The sequence below is a fragment of the Nomascus leucogenys genome, chromosome 18 (assembly GCF_006542625.1).
Source record: "Nomascus leucogenys isolate Asia chromosome 18, Asia_NLE_v1, whole genome shotgun sequence".
Classification (NCBI taxonomy): Eukaryota; Metazoa; Chordata; class Mammalia; order Primates; family Hylobatidae; genus Nomascus; species Nomascus leucogenys.
Window position 1 is genome coordinate 77,080,278 of NC_044398.1, and position 16,717 is coordinate 77,096,994.

Here is a 16,717-nt window from a genome sequence, read left to right on the forward strand (position 1 = left end):
CTGTGGAAAAGTGATAGCTGAGCCTGCTGTCCATGACAAACATTGAAATATTCAATAAAAATAAGAGACAGGAAAGGTGAGTTTGAAGCTGATGGGGAAATACCTTTCAAAGGATAGTGCTCAAGCACCTGAAAGGCAGAAAAATAAATGAGAATTATGGGCATGAATAACCAAATTTAGTCATTGTGTGCTTCATTTTGAGTTTAAATAGCCAAATGACTCATTGCTTCCTATTCTTTAATAATTGACAGCAAGTAATTATTCTTGAGCTTTGAAAACTTCATTAGTGGATAAGAGGTATTTCTGAATCTATTTTTGTTTATTTATTTGGTTGGCTTGTTTTCTTGGGTGGTTTTTTGGTTTTCCACAGCCTCTTGATGATTAGGTAGGTAAGAATTTTAAAAAGTGTGAAGGCACCCTTTTAAAACTATGAAGCACTCTAATAATTGTCGTGGTTGTCTGGTTACCTTTTAGAAGTTGATTAAGCTACTTTTAAATATCCCAAGGAGGCCGGGCGTGGTGGCTCACGCCTGTAATCCCAGCACTTTGGGAGGCCGAGGCAGGCGGATCACAAGGTCAGGAGATCGAGACCATCCTGGCTAACATGGTGAAACCCTGTCTCTACTAAAAATACAAAAAAATAGCCGGGCATGGTGGTGGGTGCCTGTAGTCCCAGCTACTGGGGAGGCTGAGGCAGGAGAATGGCGTGAATCCGGGAGGTGGAGGTTGCAGTGAGCCGAGACTGTGCCAGTGCACTCCAGCCTGGGCGACAGAGCGAGACTCTGTCTCAAAATAAATAAATAAATAAATATCCCAAGGAATAAATGGATGTTTTGAGAAATAATACCAAAAGGAAATCTTTTCCATTATTATTTTAAAAATAGAAAGTACAATGTTTGGTATGCATAATGTTTGCATGAATATATTTCTGTTGAGGGCAAGTAGTTTGATTTAATTGTCCTTTTCATTGCACCTTTCATTTAATTATAATCCTGCAAAATGTCTCCTACTTCTTATAGTTAAATCCTGTTTGGATAAGTTCTTTGCTTCCTCAGATTTTCCGTATGCTCAACTGTAGGGCCATGTAACTCAACTCAGTATTTTACTGTAGTTGCTTTGGGAAGATTGATGGTTTTTCTGCTCTGGAATTCAGATAAGCTGTGTTTGTACCTTAAACACAGTGTGTAAAGAGAACTGTGTAAGAAGGGATCCAGCATAAAATTATGACATTAAAATGTTTCCAGTATAAGAAATGCCAAATCAAACATAATGAAGGATGATACATTCTGTGTTATCCATTTGGTATCCTAGTAATCTAAGGTTAATGCAGCACTGCTTATATATGGGTTTTTTTTTCTTTTGCAGAAGGAGCTGAGTCTCCCCAGAAGAGGAAGTTTGTAAGTAGTAGTATTTTGTTTCCTTGTTTTCTTTTTATTAATATATAGTTTATAGTATGATTCTTCTCTGATTCATTAGTGGCAATTATAAAATGAATGATAATCAACTGAAGAAAACAAAAAACTGAATTTATTTATAAAAGTCAAACAGTAGTAATGATTTCATAATTTCCAGGGTTTGTTCCACATGGGCATTGTAAACCTAAATGTATATTTATTCCTCGGAGACTCTTAATTTTTTAAATGCTGTTATATAATCAAGCAAAAACATTATTTGGTCAGGAGACAGTATACATTGATTTGAATCAAGAATTAGTGTTCTTTATATTCTGAAATCTATAATTTTTCTTTATACTATGGATTTTATATGGAGTAAATTATGTACTTTTGAATCTGAATTGGAGACTTTGAATCAGTTAAACTTTCCATTATTAGATCTAGATCTTATTGAGCGGATTCATGTAATGACCTTGTATTAAAATAATGGATTTATGAACTTTGACTTGATTTCTTTATAGTGTGTTTTATTCCTTTATTTTTAAGGCCAATAATATATTTGCATAAATCATAATTTTTTCCGTTAGCAAGTTGCAGAATAAAATTGAGGACAGAATTGACTACCCTCAATATTTGACTACATTTAAGGTCGAATTTGTTATCCAATCGTACTGTGTAAGGGCTGGTCTGGAAACATTTACATTTGATGTCTGATTTAAGTTGAAGAAATTAGTAGATGGAGCACCTCCTTAAAAAAAATAGTATTTAAGATAAGTTTTTGCAACTCTCCTCTTGGAGGATTAGAAAAATATGTGGCAACTGTTGAAATATAGGATTTATTCTAGGCTAAATTTTGGAAAATTTCAGCCTTTGCATCTAAGAACCAAAAATTCATCAGCTGTGAACATTTCATTACTGTCCATTTTGCTTCTTGTCTTTTGTACAAGTTTAGGCTGCCAGGCAGACACTGGATTATTATTTTTGGAGAATGTGCCTAGATAAATTGTCACTAGCTTTCAGCTTCCATCTCCCTGTGCTAGAGTTTAACAGAAAATAGTTTGCTATAGGAAATGGACTTAGAATTAAACTCTTTCCTCTACTGCATCATGATTAGGACTCTGTTGCCTAAACTTGGAAAAGTCCAAACTTTTTGATATTTCGCATCATGATGAGACAAAAGAAAAATAGAAAACTACATGAAATACTTTTATAGAAAAAAATCTTATTTTTTTGTACTTTAAGGCTTAAACACGGTTTTTTATTTGAAAACTTAAGAACTTCAGTCAAATCTTGCTTTTAGCCTTTTTAATAGATTGCACATGGGTTTTGTTTTTTGTTTCTTGTTTTATCATATTAGTGTTTCCAATAATATTATAAAGATTATGTTAATTACAGAATTAGATTTCATATTTCTATTTAAGGGTAATTTCCTCTTTTACACCTGAATAAGTCTCAATTCTGTTAATGTTAGCTGATAGCCATGAGTTGATGTGAAAATATGTGATAAGGAAGGCATTTAAGTTTATTTGAGAAAATGGGATCTTTAGTGAAAAAAGAATAATGACATAAGTTTGTTTGGAGCCTATCCTTTGGAAACATAGTAAGAGAAAGTTTGAATTACATCAGAGCCATTTAAACTCTCCTCCCTATTAAAAGTCAATTGAGCATTCAGATGATGAGCATGAAGCACACTGTATAGGTATATGTGAACACAAATCTACTTTTTTAGTGAATTCTGGGAAAATTAATACTTTCAAGTGAGGTAAACCAAAAATAAACATGCTATTTTGTATTTTCTATTAAACACAAATATTCCCCAGAGAATTAATGATGCCTGATATAGCTGTGCTAGAACCCAGTGTCACTCAACATTTTTAGTGAATACTGTACAGAATGCCAGTAATTACTCTCCTCATGCAAGGTTCTTTTATGACTTTGAGAAAGGGAAAATGCTTTTTAAAATAAATGCTAGACTGATTTTATACAAATCTAAGGAAGAAAGGCACAAATGTATCTTTATTAGTATCAGTTAGCCAACATAATAGTACCTGGTAATTAAACCTGTTAACACTTTCTTAGTTTATTTACTGCATACATGCCTCCTCCATAAATGCTTTGAAATCTTTTTCTATCTTCTCTCAGAAAGATTGGGGATTTGCTCCTGCAAAAGAAATCCCCAAAGTTCTTTTCAGTCTTTTTGTTGTTGTTGTTCCATATCTTAACAGTAAGCAACTGCACACAGTGTGATGTATTTCTTATTGTCTTTGGTTATACAGCAGTGTGATCCAACTTGTTAGAGAGTGTGTACCCTGATAAAGGCTGAAAAGGCCTCTATTTTGATATATCTGCTGCTTCAAATCTGTATGTCTTGAAAGATAGTAGCTTTAAAACTGCATTTTCAGCATTCTGAAACTTACGGGGTTTTCCGAATTTTTTTGAAAAATTCGAATATTGCTTTAAATAAGCTTAAAGATAACTTTTATATCCAGAATCATGGTAAAAACATATATTAAATTGAAAGCTTTCAGAAATGAAAGACCACAGGAAATTTTTTTGTTATTAATTGAAAGTATAAAAAGCAAACTATTCTGTCTAGAAAAAGAAATTCAGATCTTCACTAATTTATTGTTTACAATCATTTTAATGAGAACTAACTTGAAGACTCTCTTGTTTTATATACATTTTTAAAAGGTGCAGAAGCAATGATTGTGACTGGGTAATAGACAAGAGAAGTGAGGGAAACTGCTTTCTAGGCAAGATGCTGTTATGAGATTATCAAGTAACTCCAGATCGCTTTTCCAGAGGCATTCCAGCTTCCTAGACGGCTGGATTTTAGCTATTTCTCTTCTTTTTCCATTCAACGGATAGCCATTTGCCAAGGCTTCTTCTGATCCCAGATTCTTCCTGTACTTTCCCCCTCATTCTCCTTGGAACTAAAGTTACCACATTGTCCTATCCCCCTCCTTCCAGCTACCTGTCAAAATCATAATATAGTCAGATAATGAAATATTATACAGCAGGTAAAGTAACCGAACCAGAGTATACATACCAGCAGGTATAATTGCCAAGAATAGAATGATAAGCAAGTGCTAAAAGCAAATTCCAGGTACAAGATGGCATTTATATTATAAAACTTAAAAATATGCAAAACAATATGTTGTTTCTGAATACAGGCATTTACAGTAAAGGTCTAAAACATGCATGGAAAGCATGTTTATGATAAAGGTCATTTACTAGTGGAGAGAATGAAAGACATTGGATTTGAGAGGCCTCTGCAAGGAGTTTCACGTACATCATTAATGTGGTAGTGTGTATCTGGGTGTTTATATTATACCCTCTATATTTTTGGTATTCTTGAAATATTTTATGTAAAATACTCAGTGATTGTTTCGAAGTAGGATTCAAATTGCTTTAACCAAGTATTTATGTAGATTTTTAAGTAATTTGAATAACAATTATGTAAACATTCTATTTTGAATAAGAAACTATATCACACCTGTGTTTTTTGTGTGTGTGTGTGTATTTGGTTCATTTTGTCTCATAATGAAGATTGCTCCAAATAAATGATTTGACAATAACTGAAATATCTACAGTGGCAGACACCAATTGGTTCTTGCCAGAGCATCATAGAAAAAATTATGATGATAAATTGTGATAATCTTGAAATGCTTTAGTATATACTACCTCAAGCCAAGGGATGAAGCAAATGAGATAATAACATTTATGATGGTATATTACTACACTTAGCTTCAGAACTAGATTTGTTGCTTTAGATTTTTATCCCACTTTATCCATCAAAGAGATGTGACTCTGAATGCCTGTTCTTTGTGTTCAGCAAAGTGCCCAGTATAATAACTACATAGTGCAGACATTTGTGGAGTCTGTACAAATCTATCTCCCCCTCCTGGCTTGGGAGCCTCCAAGCAGTGGACCTGCCCTGTTCTCTTAGGTTCTGTCACTGTGCCTGCTCCCTGAGCACAAGTGGTGATGCCATGGCTGGATGGCTGGTGCCAGATCCTTCATGGTTTCAATTCAGTGTGGAACACATCAACTTTCTGCATGTTGTTTGATTTAGATTTTTCTAATAACGAATTTGTACTGTCTGTATTTATGAAAGTGCCGTTATTGTTGTGGTACTTTTTTTCACCCATATTTTGAATGTAAGTGCTGAAATTACATTTCTAAGTGGAAAAATTCACAGGGAAGTGTTTGTTTTCAGGCGAGGAAAGTGCAAAAAGTGGAAAAGCCCAAGATGTGAGCCCAAGATGATTAGGAGCAAAACCAAGGTGTCCCTGGCAGCCACTATTTATTTTTAAAGGACCCCTTTGTGTTTGGTTAATTGCCTGAATAAACAGCTCTCCAGGACAGACAGGCTTCTTTTTTCATGGAATTCCCTAGAGTGCCTTGATGGTGTTTATACCCTGGAGAGAGGAGCAGGAAATCAGCTCAGGCCATCGGCTCAGGACAGCTCCTGTGCCTCCTCCTGCTTTTAAGTGGTCTTTCAGATGTCTCCGTATAGAGAAGAAGGAAACTGTACTATGTATTCTTAGCAAATGGATTCTCCCTGCTACTTAAAATGACCTTTTCTCCACCTTGTTTAATTATAAGCCTTGGTGCATTGTTTCATGGCCTTGTAGGTCCGGGATCTATAAAATTATCTGCAATTATCACTTCATTTTAGTAGAAGCAGTGACTGACACTTGGCAGTTTCTTAGCTTTAAGTTCTCTGGCCACACATGCTTGCTTGCTTGCTTGATTGATGGATTGGTTTATGATATTTGATTGTGACAGCTGTTTTAAATTTATTTTTATTTAAAAAATTTTTCCAACTCTTTTGAAAAATAATTTCAACTTTTAGGTTCAGGAAGTACATGTGTAGATTTGCTACAGGAGTATATTGCATGACACTAAGGTTTGGGGTAAAAATGACCCTCACACCCAGGTAGTGAGTGAATATAGTACCGAAGCGGTAGTTTTCCAGCCCTTTCCCCCTTGCCTCCCTGCACTAATAGACCTAGTAGACCCCGGTGTCTATTGTTCCCGTCTTTATGTCCACACACATGCTTTAAGGATGCTTTTAAAGGAATATCCAAGGCCAGGCACGGTGGCTCACGCCTGTAATCCTAGCACTTTGGGAGGCCAAGGCAGGTGGATCACCTGAGGTCAGGAGTTCAAGACCAGCCTAGTCAACATGGTAAAACCCCATGTCTACTGAAAAATTCAAAAATTAACTGGGCTTGGAGGCGCATACCTGTAATCCCAGCTACTCTGGAGGCTGAGGCAGGAGAATCACTTGCATCCAGAAGGTGGAGGTTGCAGTGAGCCGAGATGGCGCCCACGCCAGCCTGGGCAACAGAGTGAGACTCTGTCTCAAAAAAAAAAAAATAATAATAATAATAATAATAATAAAAAAGAATATCCAGCAGCAGGAACCCAAAGCAGAAGCAGCTCCCAGTATGTATAGTAGTCCTGGAAAAGTATGTCTCTGCATGCTGAGGAATTGCTGAGTGTATTCAAATTATCCCAGAGGCAATTTAAAAGGTTTTGCTTATTTTAATTAACTGATCTAGCAACACTAACTAGCAGCTGGTAACAGTATTCCTCTTTATAGAGTTTGTCAATGAAAGAGTCAAACTGTAAAATATTTGAAGGGATTTATTCTGAGCTCAATACGAGCGACCAAGGCCTGAGGTCCTGAGAGGTCCTGAGAACATGTGCCCAAGGTGGTTGGGTTACACTTGGCATCATTCATTTTCAGGAAACATAAGACACCAATCGATACATGTAAATTATGCATTGATTTGGTCTGGAAAGGTGGGAAAGCTGGGTGGGTAGTGCTTACAGATCATAGGTGGATTCAAAGATTTTCTGATATTGGCAATTGGTTGAAAGAGTTATTATCTAAGACCTGGAATCAGTAGAAAGGAGTGTCTGGGTTAAGATAAGTGATTGTGGAAACTTGGGTTCTTATTATGTAGAATAGATGGTAAATGTCTCTTGTCAGGCCTTAAAAGGTATCAGACTCTTAATCTGTCCTGGATCAGGAAAAGTCCTGGAAAAGGAAGAGATTCTCTACAGAATATAGATTTTCTCCACAAGAGACAGATTTGCAGAGCCATTTAAAAATGTGTCCAAAATATATGTTGGGGTAAAGTACTTGAATTTCTTTCAGGGCCTGCTGTCTGTCATGTGATGCTGCACTAGAGTCACATTGGAATTTGGTCTCTTATGCTACAAAGAGCCTGTTTTATCAGTCTTAAGATCTCTGTTTTAACGTCAGCTGGTCGATTGTGCTGAATTCCAAAGGGAAGGAGGGTATCATGAGGCATGTCCGATCCTCTCTTCTTATCATGGCCTGAACTAGTTTTTCAGGTTTACTTTGGAATGCCATTGGCTGAGAAGGGGGATTCATTCAGTCAGATGGGGGACTTAGAATTTTATATTTGGTTTACATGTTTTTATGATTTTTCTCCATTCACCCTTTCATTATTCCTCTGAGAGTGGTTGGAGTCTATTAGGGCTGGCCTTGGAATAAGTGGGCTAGGTATCTACTGGCATTTGATAGTTTCAGGTCTGCTAGGAGGTCAACCCACTCTGACCACAAGGGGGATTTCCATCTTAAACACATCTACCATGTGTCAAACATTCCAGTACTAGAAATTCATTCTGCTGGATCTTGGAGATGTCTTTGGTACCTCACTGAAATGTACGTACCTTTGGTCAGGGCAGGTTGTCACCCAAACTAAATTTGGCACAGCAGAAGACAATTCATTAGTGGGATGCTTCTGGTGAACTGGCAAGAAACAAGGCTAGCAGAAAGTTGAGCAGGAATTGAGAACCATTTTACCATATGAATACATTAATAAATGTATGAAAAGAATAATGAACTTATTTTACCGCTTTCTAATTTTGCCTTTCTTGGTTAGGGACAGTAAAGGGTGTCCAGAGATGAGATGGAAGATGAGAGTGACCAACAGAGGGAGAAAATATTGTCAAAAAGTAGTTAAGACTACAAAGCAGGGGATCTTGATGGTAGCTTCTGGGTGGAGCTGGGCCTGCTAGACTTCTGAAATAGAGTTTGTCTTATAGTAGATGGATTTGTTGGAGAACTTGCTCCTTGGTTCAACTAAAACTGGGTTTTTATCACACGACCAGGAAAGATTAGGCTCGTGGACATATAGAAGGATGGGGAAAATGGAATTTACTGAGTGAAAAGGAAAAATAACTCTCAGCAAAGCGAGAGAGAGTCCTGCTAGGAGGTTTCCCACTTCACAGGTAGAATCCCAGGTCACCACACAGGAACAGAAGAGGCCAGGCTTCTCCCCATTGCAAAGGGTGCAAACTTCCCGAGGCTTCATCTCATCCTCCCAGAGTGCAGGTGGGCATTACTTAGAAAGAATCAGTCGGGAAAGGGTAGGCTTCATCCAGGATCAGCAGTTCAGTATTTCAGCCTCCAGGCTGTTTTAGGCTTGAAAGTGGGATTTCGCCAGGAACCCTTGGCTGTCTCCTGTCTCAATCATATTGAATTGTATGTATTGGATTAGGGTATTTCTAAAATTGGAATTTCTAATTTTGACACAAGATAGGAAGTGAGCTTCTATATAATTGAATGGGCATATGTTGATTGTGTGTGTGTGTGTGTGTGTGTGTATTTTTTAAAAAGAAGACGTACATTCAGGCCTGTGACATATCAGAAAATACTGCCTTGACTGCCTGTCTAGAAAAGTAGTTTGAGTAAAGTGAGATTATTTCTAGAAGGCAAGGAAAGGGAATCACCTTGGTTTTTAACTTACTTGAATTACATTTGTGAGATTTTCAGCAAAGTAAAGGCAATATTTCCTGAAAGAGAGGGAAAGAGTTTAATTCAAACAAAATAAAGGACATGTAAACCATATTTGAATAAATTTTAAAATAAATTTAGTTTTCTTCTTAGCACTTTCTGTCCTCCCACCCCCACAAATATTGAAGCAAAAATTCAAAATATCTATTGTCAAAGCCACATGGAAGTCCAGTGTCATTTTGAATGTTAGAAACCCAAAAACAAAACAAAGAAAAAAATCGAGTGTCGCATCTGAATTAGCATTTAAAGTGGCATGTTTATATAAAAAGAGAACAGTGTAATCTATCCTGAGAGTAAAGAGAGGATTTCAGACTGTGGAAGAATGTCAATTGCATTTATGTATTCATCCAATAGCCAGTTTGGTATTTGGCACATATTTGCAGCTTTCCTTATCACACATGAATTTGTCTTCTGTGAAGTGGGTAGGGAAGAGATTTGGGATATAGGAACAATGTAGGATTGATCTTCTTACCTTTGAAAATTATATGAAGACCTTAGTTTTGTCCCAGGGGAGAGGGTTAGGTTACCTGTGGGGAGGTTTGTCAAAATCTGTGTGCATTGCCAAACACCCTCGGGAATGCAAATCAGAATCTAGTGTGTATTGAGGGCAGGGTAAGGTAGAGGCTTGAGTACTTTTAATCAGTTTTCAAGGTGAATCTAAAATGCCACTCCCAGTTGAGAATTAATGTTCTTAGAGTTTCGGGGGGTGTACGTAGTGGTGAAGTGTGCTTTTGGATAGCCAAAGGCAAGAGCAGAAGTTCCCTATTTCATATTACTGGAATAACTTTTTAGCAAATCAGAATCAAGTAGGATTGGGGGAAAGTTTTTTAGTGAGCAGTCCTTTTCAGCAACGCTTATTTAGAGTGACCCATTGAGAGAGGCAGATAATCTGTGCTGTCTCACTAAAAGTCACCTTCTCACATCCGTTAATCAATAGGCAATCAATCACTGAGTAGCATTTTGGAGCATGGACTCAGAAGTCACGCTGCCTAGGTTTGAATCCTGTCTCTGCCATTTAGCCAGCTGTGTGACCTTAACCTCTATGTGCCTTAGTTTCCTAAAGTAGAATGAGAATATTATTGTGTCCTCAAATTGTTTAGAGGATTAAATTAATATTTGTAAAGTGTTTATAACAGTACCTGGCATACAATAAGTGCTGTATGTTTTCTTAAATAAATAAAATATATTGGGAATTATGCCCTTCTTTCTCTCCCCCCAGATCGTTTATTTTTGTCCTTTTGAGTTAGGCAAAAGACCACAGAGTAGGCTGGGGAAGTCCCCTTAAAGCCAGATCATTGGAGTAGCATTTTCTCAGGGGCTGTTCTGTTTCCATGAAGAGATGTGAAAGGGGCAGTTGACCCCACGTCCTTGGATAGATCTTGCACTTGTACCCTGTGTTGGTAACCCTAGAGACATGAGCTTTCTACATTGCTGTGGAGACAGATCACACATGTGTTCTGGCTCAGTATTATGAGGCCGTGAAGGAACTCACTCCCTGTCCTCAGTGGCCCCTCTATCAGATTTAAGCCATCTCTTCTCAGCAGGGTAATCAGGATACTCCTTGAAATTGTGTTTTGGGACTGAGAGGTGTCGATAGAATAATATGGTATATTATAGTGGTCTATATGGAAAATTTTAATCATAGAATTTCAGAGCTGGAAGAAGCCTGAAGAGAAGTCTGACTGAAAATATCTTTATTTAGTAAACAAGGAACTAATGACTCAGAGAATTTGAGGCTTGCGTCTGCTCAGGGAGTATATATGTTGATTGCAAACCATGACCAAAATTGAGGGTTCCTAACTCCCAGGGTCTGGCAAGCAGCCTTTCCTTTTTGAGGTCAACATGCTTGGGTTAGAAACATAGATATCAACAAGGGAGTGGGTACTGATATCGTTTGGCTGTGTCCCCACCCAAATCTCGCCTTGAATTGTAAAAATCCCCACGTGTCAAAGGTAGGGCCAGGTGGAGATAATTGAATGATGGAGCTAGCTTCCCCCACACCATTCTCATGGTGGCGAATAAGTCTCACAAGATCCAATGGTTTTATAAATGGGAGTTCTTCTGCACAAGCTCTCTTCCCTGCCACCATGTAAGACATGACTTGCTCCTCCTTCACCTTTCGCCATGATTGTTGGGACTCTCAAGCCATGTGGACCTATGAGTCTATTGAACCTCTTTCCTTTATAAATTACCCAGTCTTGGGTATGTCTTTAGTAGCAGCATGAGAACAGACTAATACAGGTATGTTTTGTTTTATAAAGAAATGTGAGCATCAACACCCACAGTATGGACCCAATAAAGGGTAGACCTCACAGAGTTTGCTTGACTTCACCATGTTTGTCATAGTTTCTTTGAACACTTTGGAAAGCAAAGCCTCAAACTTGCCTTAAAAGCATACCCTTCACAGTAGCTGAAGGGGAAACCTGCAGCCACACACCCAGCACTACCAGGATGCTGAGTTTACCTCAGACTGTAAAGAGAATAGTGACAGCCACACTGGTGTGGTGTAATGGTCCCAGCTGCAGTAACTGGCAGTCCCCAAATATATTCATTATCCAATTAGCCATGTGAGCAGAGCAGCTGAATTCTGTATTGTTCTCTCCTTACCCCTGTTGTGTGGTAGCAAGTTGGGCCCTGGTAGCTCTAACAGGGAACTGTGGAGAGGTAGGACTTCTCTTGTGTCCTGGTGTTTCTTGGAAACTGTGCCATCTCCTCTGCCATTTTGACTCTTGAGATTTAAATTCTTCTTTTACTCCATGTGGCAGTAGACTATCAGACTTAAGTAACTACAGGAAAATACCACACCAAATGGTTTTTAGGGTTTCTTTCTCTACTTTTCTGAGTTAGGGACCTCACCCTCTGAGGATTTTGGTGGGCCATTTTTTTTCCATCTGAATATACATGTGTTTTCTTTCTTTGTTTTTTTTTTTCTTTTTCTTTTCTTTTTTTTTTGAGATGGAGTCTCACTCTGCTGCCAGGCTGGAGTGCAGTGGTGCAATCTTGGCTCACTGCAGTCTCTGCCTCCCTTCAGGCGATTCTCCTGCCTCAGCCTCCCAAGTAGCTGGGACTACAGGCGTGTGCCACCAAGCCCAGCTAATGTTTGCATTTTTAGTAGAGACAGGGTTTCACCATGTTGGCCAGGATGGTCTCGATCTCTTGACCTCATGATCCGCCCACACTGGCCTCCCAAAATGTTGGGATTACAGGCGTGAGCCACTGTGCCCGGCCCATGTTTTCTTTTAATAAGTTGTTTTATGATGTCACCTCTTCTGGGATGATGTTGAGGGCTTTCCCATGCTTAAGTACAGGAACATGAGACAAACCCATGGAAATGCCAGTAATTGCACACTTCCTCCCAGTGGCCGTGTGAGCTCTGCTTCATCCCGCGCATCACTCACATAACTTTTGACCAGCACTGTAAGGAAATTCTCTGCAGATAGTTTTGTGAACACATTTGCATGAAAAGAAAAAGTTTTATTGACTACAGTCTATATGTTTGATTTGCATGTGGAATCACATGCAAATGGTGGCAGGAATCTGACGTAGCATAGACACATTTAAAACTTTTTTTAGATTGCAAATTCTAATAATAAATTCAGGCTGGATGCAGTGGCTTACTCCTATAATGCCAGCACTTGGAGAGGCCAAGACGGGGATTGCTTGAGGTCTGGAGTTGGAAACCAGCCCGGGCAAAATAACAAGACCGTCTCTCCAAAAAAAAAAAAAAAAAAAGAAAACAAAAAACAACAACAAACCCCCCCCCCCCCCCCAAAATTAGCTAGGCGTGTATAGTCCTAGCTACTAGGGAGGCTGAGGCTGGAAGATTGCTTGAACCCAGGAGTTTGAGGTAATTGAGCTGTGATCATACCACTGCACTTTAGCCTGGGCAGCAGAGTGGGACCCTGTCTCTAAAAAATAAATAAATGAATGAATTTAAACATGTGTATTATAGAAATATAAAGTAATCTTTCAAGAAATACTTACCTATTTTGTAGATGTTATGTGAAGATGTCCTTTATCAGAAAATACTAATGTAGCTTATGCTTTGTGCTCTTTATCGTACAGAAAAAATGATTTTTAACTTTTGGTGTGTCATAGAAATCAATGGGATTAACCTTTTGGTAACATTAGCATCGAGTGCCTAACTCTCCCTAAACCCTGATTTTCCAATGCAGTCTTAATTATTGTTATTGAGGGTGGTGGTATATGCTTTTACTTAGAGGGGTCAGCTTTGAGGCAGAGATTATCTTCTAGATTTATTTATTTATTTATCTATTTGTTTTTAGGAAATTGAGGAGGGCATTTGATTTGAGAAATTGGTACTGTGTGCCTTCCATATGTGGCTGCTGTGGAACAAGTGGTAATGTTAATTGCAGGGAGAGTGGGACCTTCCCACTGGACTAGCAGCAGGACAAAGTGAGGGAGAGTTTTGCTCCTTTTCTCAGCTCCTTTTGGCCTCTCTCCCTAGGCAGTAAACATTCAAGTTTGCTTTGCATGGGGCACATGAGTGGGTTTATTTCAGCATATAAACCATAGTGTTTAGTATCTTAACAAATCAAGAATCAATTATCTGCAAGAATAAGCAGAAGGTTTTTTTTTATATCTAGAATAAATTAGCTCAAATGCTAAAACCAGTCCTTGTGGATTAAAGAAGCACTTGGAAGCAAAGAAGTATATTTTTAAAATGCACTTGACATCATACACTGGAATGAAATTAATAGATCACTACACAGTTTTCATGTCTTAGAGGAATAGTGGTGGCTTTTTAAGGTGGATTTCTAAGGTACTACCAATATGTATGTAGATGTAGTTGAATTTGATAGAATCATGGGGAGAAATGCCATCAAACACCTGGTTAAAAGCATATTACTTAATTATTATCTTTGAGAATTCAGGCCACTTAACTTTATTCTATTTTTTTCTCTTTTTTTGTTTTACTGAAAGATGTTGGTCGGACATACCTTTAAGATGATGGTGGTGATTGTCTTGGGAGGCACTTAAAAGGAGAATTAAAGCAAAGAGACTTCAAATTGGTTTTCTTAAGGGTCTAAGTCTTTCCCTCCCAACACACACCACATCTACGATTTAATATCATCTAGGCTGTATTATGTTCATGTAACCAAGAATTGTGAATTCTGTTTATGTTAACCCACAGAGGAATTTAGAACCACAAAACAAAACCTCTAAAACTGCTTCCTTTCATGGATTCCCAAGTAGCACGAACCAGTTTCAGCTGTCCCTACATGGTATAGTAGTGAGGTTTTCCCCAATAGCTAGCCTTGTATTTCTCTCTTAAAAAAGTATTATTGAGACATAATTGGCATACAATAAACTGTACATAATTTAAAGTGCACAATTTCATAAGTTGATATGTGTATACGCTCGTGAAACCACCAGCACAGTTGAGATAATAAAATACCCATCTCCCCCAGAAGTTTTCTCCTGCCCCTTTGTCATTGCTCTCCCACCCCCACATCCCCAACCAGACAACTACCAATGCTTTCCATCCCTGAAAACTAGTTTGCATTTTTTTTTAAATTTTACATAACTGAGTGATATTGTATGCACCCTTCTTTTAGGCCTGGCTTCTCACTCAGCATAATTATTTTGAGATTCGTCCATGTCATACATATGTTAATCATTTATTAGGGTTTTTTTTGCTAAGTAACATCCTATTGAATGACTGTGTCAGTTTCATTAGTCTCTTGCCACTGGACATTTGGGTTGTTTATAGCTTTTGGCCATTATAAATAAACCTGATATATGTGATCTGTAAATGTTTTCTCCCAGCCTGTAGCTTGTGTTTTTATTCTCTTTATAGCATCTATTGAAGAGCAAAAGCTTTATTAATTCGTTCTTTAAATGCTTTTGGTGTTGGAGCTAAGCCATCTTTCTCTAATCCAAGGTCACAGAGGTTTTCTTCTATGTTTTCTTCCAGAAGTTTTGTAGTTTTAGATTGTACATTTAGGTCTATGATTAATGTTAGTTGATTTTTATACATGGAGGGTGAGATATGGATTGAAGTTCATTTCTGCATACACGTCTCTAATTGTTCCCGCACCATTTGTTGAGCAGGCTATTTTTTTCTCCACTGAAATGCTTTGAACTTTTGTCAAAAATTAGTTGTCTGTGTATTTGTGTTTCCATTTACAGACTTTTTATTTCATTGATTTGTCTTTACATCAATCTACTGTCTTGATCATTATAGCTTTATAATAAGTCTTGATCTCAGAAGCATTAGTATTCCAACTTTGTTCATCTTTTTTCAAAGTTGTTTTGGCTGTTCTAGTTGCCTTAATTGTAGAATCAGTTTGTCAGCTTCTACAAAAAAAAAAGCCTGTTGATATTTTTATTGAAATCGTATTGAATCCATAGATCAATCTGAGGAGCTATGAAAAGTTGACCAGTACTTATAGTGAAATTCTAGTCTTAGAGATGGATGAAAGAGGACAATGTGTAAGCTGATACAGTGTGGAAAGATGGGATGGAATGGCCCCCAAGGTGTGCTGATGGAGGAGAAGGACCAGGCTGGGGAGACTGAGTTGAGGAATGAGTGATCATAAATGAGCAAATACTTGTCCAAAAAGCCCCTCAGAGAAGTGCAAGGGACGTAGTTGGGTGGGTGGTTCAGGGAGTAGCTCAAGTAGTGATTTGAAGCTGAAGTCAGAAGGAACTAGCCACATTTCTTCTAGAGAGAACTATAATGGAGAGCTCACGCTTGGCATAGAGAGGGGGTAGAAGAGGAAGAGTGTGACCAGAGGAGGTTCAGTGGCTGGGGAGAGAACCACGGGTCCAAAATGTGATGCAGGGGACACAGAGGGTTACATCATGCTTTAATGATTGCTACATTGCCTGAGTCTGATACAACAATGAAGGTCAGTTACACACTTGAACTGATTGCTTGTCTAGGACAGTGGGTCTCAACTGGGGGTGATTTTACCCCCCAAAGATGACATTTGACAATATCTAGAGACCTTTTTGGTTGTCACAACTATTTGGGGACCAGGGTTTCTCTCACTATCTTCTAGTGGAGAGAGGTCAGGGATACTGCTAAACACCTACAGTGAACAAGACAACCCCAAAGAATTATCTGCCCAAAATGTCAGTAGTGCTGAGGATGAGAAACTGTGATCTAGAAATCGAGAATCAGAAAAGAAGGTGGAGGCCCGGCGAGGTGGCTCATGCCTATAATCCCAGCACTTTGGGAGGCAGAGGCGGGTGGATCACTTGAGTTCAGGAGTTGGAGACCAGCTGGTCAACATGGTGAGACCCTATCTCACCTAAAAATACAAAAATTAGCCGGGCATGGGGTGGTGCACACTTGTAATCCCAGCTATTCAGGAGGCTGATGCGGGAGAATCACTTGAACCCGGGAGGCAGAGATGAGCTGAGATTGTGCCACTGCATTCCAGCCTGGGCTTCAGATTGAGACTCCATCTCAAAAAAAAAAAAAAAAAAAATGTGGAGTGAGAGCTGATTGTTT

At 38.4% G+C, this 16,717-nt stretch overlaps 1 protein-coding gene across 1 annotated transcript in view; it reads left to right on the plus strand.

Annotated features, from left to right (window-relative positions):
• The window catches only part of MAST4 (microtubule associated serine/threonine kinase family member 4), a 577,822-nt gene that overhangs the window by 299,971 nt on the left and 261,134 nt on the right, over positions 1-16,717 (plus strand). Inside the window, exon 5 of the mRNA XM_030799245.1 lies at positions 1,366-1,397. Coding sequence (XP_030655105.1) covers positions 1,366-1,397 — 32 coding nt within the window. The remainder of the gene's footprint in view (positions 1-1,365; positions 1,398-16,717) is intronic.